The following is an 8,528-nucleotide window of genomic DNA, read 5'->3' as shown; positions in this document are numbered from 1 at the left end:
CCCCAATCCCACGGCAGCCGCTTTTGGCTCCTGGGCTTCAAAGGCTCGGGGCTCCCCAGGGACCCGTCTCGCTCTCCTGCCGGCCGGCCTGGGGCTCCTGGGCTCCGGCAGCGGAAGCTCCTGTTGCTCCGGGATTATTTATAGTGGAGCTCCAGGAAATCCTCTAACGCCGAGCGTGTCCCTGTGGTCCCCGAGCTGGGCTGCGCGGGGCCGGAGCCAGGAGCGGGGGCAGCCGCAGCCCCTCCGCCGTTCCCCCATCCCGCCCCATTCCCGGTCCCCGGGCCGGTGAGGACGCTGGCACCGGTGGCCTCGGGTGCGCGGGGCGCAGCGTGGCACCCCGGCGGGGAGCTGCGTGCCGCCGGCGCGGTGCTGGCCGCCCGTGGCGTGCCGGGGGGTGCAGCCTGCCGCCGCCGCCGGCGTCAGGAAAGGCTGTTTAAACAGGAAGGCGAAGGAAGCGCGGCAATAAATCAGTGCGTGCGGCAGCCGGCGATTCATCATCGCGCCCGCCGCGTCCTGCACGCGCTGCTCCCCCCTGGCTCTGCGTGCCAAGGGCTGCCCGCCGCCTTCGGGGCCGAGCCGGCAGGGATCGCTCCGGGCGCCTGGGTTTCCCCGGCACCGGAGGGCGGTGGGGGGTTAGGAGCCAGGGCGCTGCGGTGGCCGAGGTTTTCCCAGCGGAGGGCCGGGGATGCTCGGGCTCGGTGGCCAGGGGCTTCCCGCTCGCCGGCCCACGCGCTTCCGGTGTGGGAAAACCGGGGCCGGGCTTGGCCCCGCTCCGACATGCGGCGCCGCAAGGCTCCGGGGCAGGCGGCCCCCAGGGGCAGGATCCCGGCTGGGGATCAGCCCTTTCTGGGATGGGGATCGCCCGCTCCCAGCTTTGTTTGGTCGCGGCTTGGCCCCTCTCCTCCTACAGCCAGTGTTTTCCTCCACGACGGAGCATCCCTCGCCCGGCCGCGTGCCGCCTCCGTGCCCCGCTCCCCCCGGCCGCCCACCGTGCCGCAGGAAGACGCGGATGCGCCGTGCCAGTGCCCAGTGTATTTGCAGCCCCCGAATATATACACGTGCGCGGGAAGGGCTGAGCACCGCGGTCCCGCTCCCACAGCCGCCGGGAAGGGGAGACGTGGGGAAAACGGGGTGAGAAAGGGGGACGGGGAGGTTTGCCGTGGCCCCTCGCGGTGCGGCCGCTGGCTGCTCGGGCTGTGCCGTCCGTGCCGCGGGAAGCGCCGCTCCGGGCCGGTCCCGCTCCTCTGCCGGGGCGTGCGGAGCCCCTCGCTGCGGCTCCCGGTGCGCCGGCTCGGCCGCTAGCCGCTGCGGAGAGGGCAGGGTCAGGCCGGCGGCCCCAGGGACCCGGCGCTGCTCGGTCTCCATGCGCTGCCTTACCTGGGGTTTTTTGGCACGGACGCGTACTGCTCCATGATCTTCTGCACCGAGCGCTGGATCTCCTCCGCGTTGATTTTGCCTGGTGGGATGAGAGCGGTGGAGCTTGCCTGGGGCTGGGGCCGAGTGGGGACAGCAGCCGCGGGGCCGGCCGGCAGCTCGAGGGATGCCACGGGAGGCATTCGGGTTCGGCTCCCGCGCCAAGCGCCGCCTGGACTCACCCATGTTCCCGAAGAAGCCCTGGTTCCTCAGAGCATCCGCGTTCATGTAGGTGCCCATGTTCCCGAAGGCCCCGGGCCGGCTGCCGAAAGCTGGGCTCGCCGGCACCCGCACGCCGCTAACGTCGAAGAAGGCGCCCGTCTGCGGAGGAGAGCGAGGCGGTGGGTATCCCGCCGCGGTCCGGCCCCGCCGCCCGGCTCAGCCCCGCCGGACACGTCCCTGACCTTGAATCTCATGCAGATGTTGAGCTGCTCCTCGAGGTAGGCAGCCCGCATCGCTGCCCTGCTCTTCTCCTCCAGCTCCTTGCTGAGCTGCTCCTTCGCCGCCGCCAGCTTCTTCTTTTCCTCTTCGCTGCTCTGGAGCTGCTTGCGGGTGTCCTGCAGCTGCTTGCTCAGGTCCTCCTTGTCCTGGGAGCAGCTCAGCTGGCACTGGGCCATGCTGGCGCTGCACACGGCCTTGCCCACGTACTTGGTGTCCCTATCCTGCTGCCAGTTGAAGAGCCCCTCGGTCTGCTGCATGAGCTGCCTGAGCTGCTCCTGGGCGCTGCCGCAGCTGTAGTGGCCCAGCAGGTCCTTGATGCGCTGGAAGGAGTAGCCCAAGTCGGCGCGCAGCGAGACGCACTCCGTCTTCTGCAGCTCCAGCTGGGACCTGGTGGCGTCGCAGCCGGTCCTGGTGGTGAGCAGCTCCCGCTGGCAGCTCTCGTGCTCGCGGCTGACCTTGGTGAGCGCGGCACCCGCCTTGGCGCAGCTCTCCTCCGACTCCCGCTTGGCCAGCGCCATCTGGTCCTGCTGGCTCTGCAGCCTGGCCTTCTCGGCTGCGCGGGGAGGCAGGCGGAGGTTGGGGGGCCGCTGCGCTCGCGGCACCCTGCACCCACCGGGACCCCCCCCCCCCACCGGGATGCAGGGATGAGCACGGCCGGGGGGGCCGAGGATGCTCCCCGGGGTGGGGGCACGGCGCGGGCCGGGCGCTTACCGTGGCAGCTGGCGTTGATGAGGCTGATGGTCATGTGGCACTCGTCCAGCTTCATCTTCTGGAGGAAGCTGCTCCTCGACATTTCCTGCAGCTCGTTCTGGGGGGGGGGGGTGAAGGGGAGAGGGGTCAGAGCGGCCCCCCGGCGAGGAGCAGCCCTGGGGCATCGCCTTGCCCCTGCTCGGCTTCACCGGCGCCGGTGGGATCATCTGGACGGAGGAAGCGGAGACGGCTCTTGCGAGCCGGGAGAGCCCCCGGCCAGGGCTGGGACCCCTGCRGTGCTGAGCCCCGGCTCAGCGAGGGGCTGGTGCTAGCGTGGTGGTGGTCCTGGGGGGGGGGGTCTGACCCCCGTTTGCTGCCCGGCTTCGGTATAGGGACGCTCGAGCCACCGCCGTCCCCTTTCGGCCACGGAGCCCGGAGCTGAATGGGGCTTCGCGGGTGCACGGGAGCCAGGAGGGGAGGAAAAGCYGGAGGAGCGGGGCCCTGGTGGGGGGGATGGGCTCCATTTCCAACCCCCCCCACGGCATCCTGGTGAGCGCAGGGCTTCGCTTGCCCCCCTGCCGTGGGAACCAGCCGGCAATGAGCYGGTGGCGCGGGGCTCACCTTGATGGTGGAGGAGGCCTGGCTTCTGTTGCACTTGTCCAGGTCCCCCTGCGTCTTCTGCACGAGGGCCTGCAGCCCCTGCTTCTCCTTGGTGGTGGCGTTGAGGGCCCGCGTGAGGTTGGCGTTCCTGCTGCTGAGGGTGATGATCTTGCTGTAGCGGTCCTGCATTTGCCGCTCCAGGAGCTGGAGGTGCGTGTCGGTGCCGGCGTGCGCGTTGCCGTACACCATGAAGAGCACCAGCCCCAGGATGATGAGGAACTGGATGAGGGAGGTGAAGAGGAAGATGTACTTCATGTAGAAGCTGCAGTCGCGCTTGGGCACGGCCTCCTTGGCCTCCAGGCCGAACTTGGCCATGGCGTAGCTGCTCTTGTCCATGCCGCCGGCGATCTGCTCCCCCCCCGGCCCGCGGCAGCCCCTTTCATTGGGGCCGCGCCGGGGTGGAGCTTGCTCCCGCGGCCGCCCGGCCCCTGTTTATATTGCTCCATTTAATATTTCCTTCTGCTGGGCTCCTTCCTGCCTCTCCGGATGCCTCAGACCCGGCGGGTTATCGCAGTGCAGCTTCTGTTTGCAGGAGGGCTATTGTTCCCCGCCGCTAACRGAGCGGGGCAAAACCCCGGACGAGGCCTCCGCCCCCCGCCCGCGGCTGCGTCGCATCTCCGCTCGGCGTCTCCCGGCCGCCGATCCCCAGCCGCGGRGCYGGGAACGGCTCCCCCCYGGGAGCAGYCCCRTYCGGCACGYGGGGAGCGCACCCGGAGCTCCCGCRGGGCTGCGAGCGCTGGGAGAAGCCCGGGACAGGGATGGTTTACGGGCTGCGGTCCTCAGCGTGGCGCAGGGCGATGGAGGAGGATCCCATCGCCCGCGTGCCGGAGCGAGGCTCGCGGGTGCCCRGAAAAGGGGTTTTGCACAGGGAGGTTGCGGAGATGCCACCCCGCGCCGCCAGATTCCCGCGCCCCGCTTTGCAGCCGGGCGAGGGGTCCCYGCGCCGGCAGCCCGCTGCCGTGTCTGCTCCCTCGCGCCCTTCCCGGCAGCGTGCGGYGGCCGCCCCGGAGGGGAAGGACGCGGCGGGGCCTCGGCTGCCAGGCAGGGTGGCCCTGGGCCAGGGCAGGCGCGGGCCAAGGGCAGCGCGGTCCGCACGGAGCTGCCGGCTGGATCCCGGCCGGCTCATCGAGAGGGAACCCGGAGCCGGGGCATCCGGAGAGCCGGATGCAGCGCTCCAGGGAGCCTGGGCCCGGCACTGCCCCCCACCGGGGCCGGCTCTGCTGGGCGCATTGCAAGCGAGGGGCAGAACCAGATCTCTCCAAACACCCCCGCGTCTCCCCGGGGAGGGAAATCAGGGGCTCTCAGGAGGAGGCGCCTGCAGGGGTGTTGCCTGCAGGGGTGTTGCSTGCAGGGGTGTTGCACACAGGGATGTTGCACACGGATGTTGCACACAGGGGTGTTGCACGCCCTGCAGCATTCCCAGGTGACTCCCCGTCTTCATCCCCGTGGCTCCCAGCCAGGATGCGGGTGTTCCCGCAGGCGGGACGTGTTTCCAGCCTGTGAGACAGATGCTCTCTCCCCTACGATCGCCTCCGCCACCACCAGCCCGTGGGAGCCCTCGGCTGCCGCGGACGGGCTCTCTGCCTCCGCGCCGTGTTGCCCAGCCCCGCTTTGCAGAGGGCCCCGGGTTGGTGGCGGCGGCGGGGCAGGATGCCCAGCCTGGGGACGTGCTGGGCGGGGGCGTCTCTCCGGGGGTGCCGAGGCGCAGGGCCGAGCCGGGCGCTGACCCCGCGACAAGAGTCCTGCTTTCTGTTTCCTGCTTTCTCGCCGGGCCGAGGTCCCTGGGGGCCGCTGAGYGTCTGCGGTGGTCGGGACGGTGTCAATCCTGAAGCCGTTCTCAGCTACTGCCGTTTCCTTCCTGAGCTGCAAATAACAGGGGTGAGTCACCTCCCCGCTCCGGCGGCCCCGGCACTGCCGCAGGGATGCTGTCCGGGCTTCCCCGGCCCTGGAGTGCTGCGCTGGCCCTGGGACCCGCCGCGGTGCTGCTGGCTCAGTTCACTCGGCCGCGGCGAGCCCTGCTGCTCTCGTTCCCAGGTCGCTTCCCGTCTGTAGCAAATCCTTCCCGCGTGCCCTGCCCCAAGGCTGGCGCTGCCCTGAGCCCCGGCAGCTGCGGGGATGGGCCCCCCCCACCCCTCGCCGCCCTTCCCTCCCCTGTCCCGGTCGGGGCCGCTGGGTTTGCGGGTGCCAGGCTCTGGGCTGGGGCGCGCTTGGCTCTTCGCCCCGGGCTGCTTCCCGGCGCTGCACCGCTGCCCCGCGTGCAAAGCGAAGGGCCCATCCAGTGCTGATGCCGAGCGGGCTGGGCCTCTCCGTCCGCTTCGGCTCCGTGCGTGCCAAGCCCTTGGCTCCAGCCCGGGAAGCGCTTGCAGGCACCGGGGGCCGGTTTGCCCCAGCAGAGGCACTTTCACCTCGAAAGCCGCCTGCCAGCGGCTGCTCGGCTCAGCGAAGCGGGGGGCGGCCGCGGGGGCAACGCGCTGACGGGTTTTGCAGGCTGAGGCCGGATGCTCGCGCTCCGACGCTCGCGGCCCGCCTGCCCTCTGCACAGGATATTGTGTGGCAGCGGCAGGAAAATCGGCAGCTTTCCTGGAAACCTTCTGCATTGGTTTAAAGTGGATCAAAGAATCTGGGAAGCGACTGGGAAATGGCAACATCTGCTAATCCCTCTCCACCCGCTTGGCCCAGCCCTGTGGCCCATGCCGGCCTCTCCGGGGCTGCGTCCACTCCACCGGTCCCACGGGAGCTGCCGGGGCAGGCGGCAGAGCCCGTGCGATGGCTGGGCATGGCGCAGCGTCCCCATGTGCCTGGGGCAGAGCCRGGCTCCTGCCCTCGGCGGCCGCTCGGCGCTGCCTTCGCAGCCGTCGGAGCCTGCGGTAGCCCTGGAATTTGTTTAACTTTCTGACCTCAGGGCCGGAGAGAAAGGTTGGATTCGCGGCACATGGAAACATCCCGGTGAACAGAGCGGCCTTTATTGCACGAATGCCTTCCYGCTTGCAAAGTCTTTCCAGTTCCTGGTGCTTGCTGAAAACACCGCGGTCCGTACACATGGGCAGCAAGCAAAGGATGAAAAAACAGCGCCGAGCAGGCAGGCAGCGTCACCGAAGCCGAGCGGCCGGCAGAGGGAATCATCCCTCAGCCAGCAAAGAGCATTTCTAGGAGCTAAAAGCCTCTGCCCAGGCTCACCAACAGCTCCCACGTGTGACGAGTGCGCGGCTCCCGCGGAGGAAGCGGGCGCAGGCGGTGCGGCCGGGTTAGCATCACCGCGGCCGGGTTAGCATCACCGCAGCTGGGTTAGCACCTCCGCGCTGGCTCCGCTGCAGCGCCCAGGGGCTGGTGCTGGGGCCGGTGCTAAGGGGCGCTGTGGGACCGGGAATAGCTGTGTGGTGGGGCGGCCGCGGGCCCCGGGCTCCCTGTGCCCCCCTCGCACCGGAGCCGCTGGGCAGCAGCGGCAGCACCGGTACCGGCACCATGGGTCGAGGCCGTGCTCGTGCTGCTGCCGCCCTTCCTGGGGTGGGGGTGGGGGGGCCGTCCTGCTGGTGGAGCCCCCGCCGCCGAGCACCCGGCCGGGCCCCGGCACCGCTGCCGAGGGGCTTCAACCCTTCCTGCAAAAGAGGGGATGGTGGTGAGCGGCTCCCGGGAGCTGCTGGTGTCGGGGCCACCGGTGCCGAAGGGGTGCAAGGGCACACGCACATGCATGTAGGGCAAGTGCACACGTGTGCAGGGTGTGTGCACATGCGTGCAGGGCACGTGCACACGTATACAGAGCACATGCATGCAGGGCACATGCACATGTGTGTGCAGGGCACATGCACATGCATGCAGGGCACATGCACATGCATGCAGCCCTTCCCCCCCCCGCCCCCCCCCCGGGGCCAGCGGGGCAGGGAGACAGGGAAAGGAGGCAGCGCCCGGCGCTGTACCGGCGAGGACGGCACCTGCGCCCGGGCGGGCGGGAGCTCAGCCGCCGCTGCAGGGCTTCGACCTCGGCCGCGTAGTCCCGGCTGCGGGGAGAGCAGAGGTGGGTTASGGGGGGGGGGTCCCGGCCCCGCTGCCCCAGGAGAGGGAGGCTGCAGGGCGGGTGGCAGCAGAGCAGGGTCCTTACAGGCTGCCCTTGAGCTCGCGCTGCCGGGCCTCGCAGCGCTCCCCGCGCGCCCGCAGCGCCCGCTGCTGCTCCGTGGCCTCCGCCAGCCGCCGCTGCAGCCCCAGCGCCTTCTCCTGGCTCCGCACCAGCTCCTCTGCGGGACGAAGGGGACGGAGGGGCTGAGCCGGGTGCCCCGCGAGCCGGCCCCCGCAGATGTGCATGGGGCTGGGGGTCCGTCCCCCCCCTGCCAGCCCCCCGCAGCCCCCACCTTGCAGCACCGTGTTGCTGCCGGCCAGCTCAGCCCCTTCGCGCCGCAGCGCCAGCACCTCGCTCCGCAGCGCCGTCACGTTGCTGCCCAGCGCGGCCTGGGGAAGAGGGGACACTGCGGTGAAGGGGGGGGGGCCGGGGGGGCACCAGGGGCTGCCGGGCTGGAGGCATGTCCAGAGTGGGGATGGGAGGCGACGGCACCCTCCCATCTCCATCCACAGCCGGCCTCGGCTCGCTGCTCCTCGCCAGCTCCGGTGTGTGTGCCGTGGCGTGGGCTCCTCGCCTTGCGTCCACCCCGTGGCACTGGGCAGCGTCACCTGGGCTTCCCGGAGGCCTGGGGGGTCCTGGGGATGTGGATCCGGTGGCTCCGTCTTCCCCGGAGGGAAGGGTCCRTCCGCACGCAGCCGTGCGGGGTTAGCCGGTGCTGCTCACCCGGGCGGCCCGAGCATCCCGAAACGGCGCACAGCCCCGGCCCCGAGCTGGGCACGGCCGGCGGCGGGACGCCGGAGCGGTTTTCCAGACCCTCCGGGCCATTGTTCTGCCGGAAGAGCACGGGGGGGAAAGCAGGCCCCGGCTCTTCCTCCGGGCTGAAATCACAGCGGTCGGGCCAGGCCCTTTCCCAGCTGGGTCTGCAACTAAAAATACCGCGGAGGAGAGGAGCGGCAGCTCCGCACCGGGCTCCGGCCCCCGCGGCCGCCCTGCGGGGGTTAATTATAGGTGTGCGGAGCGGCTCGGCTCGGTCCCAGCCAGGAATAGCCATTGCGGCCTGGGCCATGCCCGGAGCTGGCTGGGCCCTGGCAGCACTCGTGGGACCGGGGGCAGCAAGGTGCTCTGCAGGAGGGCAGCCGTGCATCGCGGGGACCGCGGCGCCCCTCGTGCCCTCGCTCCCCGCACGCCTCCCTGCTCGTCCCGGCTGCATCTCCCCACTGGACGCCTCTTCGCAGCTGCCCTTCGCTCTCAGCAGGGGCCTCATCTGCAGCAT

General features: G+C 70.9%; 1 protein-coding gene across 1 annotated transcript; it reads right to left on the bottom strand.

Annotated features, from left to right (window-relative positions):
• Positions 1 to 1,035: 1,035 nt before the first annotated feature.
• On the bottom strand, positions 1,036 to 3,806 carry PLVAP (plasmalemma vesicle associated protein). Its single transcript, XM_026064826.1, has 6 exons — positions 3,166 to 3,806; positions 2,566 to 2,662; positions 1,818 to 2,407; positions 1,596 to 1,734; positions 1,378 to 1,456; positions 1,036 to 1,305 (listed from the first exon to the last, which is right to left on the bottom strand). The coding sequence occupies exons 1-6, from the start codon at positions 3,538 to 3,540 to the stop codon at positions 1,299 to 1,301; spliced, it is 1,287 nt and encodes a 428-aa protein (XP_025920611.1). The 5' UTR covers positions 3,541 to 3,806; the 3' UTR covers positions 1,036 to 1,298.
• Positions 3,807 to 8,528: the final 4,722 nt, after the last annotated feature.

Source organism: Apteryx rowi, unplaced genomic scaffold (assembly GCF_003343035.1).
Source record: "Apteryx rowi isolate R43461 unplaced genomic scaffold, aptRow1 scaffold_220, whole genome shotgun sequence".
Taxonomy (NCBI): Eukaryota; Metazoa; Chordata; class Aves; order Apterygiformes; family Apterygidae; genus Apteryx; species Apteryx rowi.
Note: the sequence above shows the minus strand (reverse complement) of the source record. Positions and strands in the feature narration are given on the sequence as shown.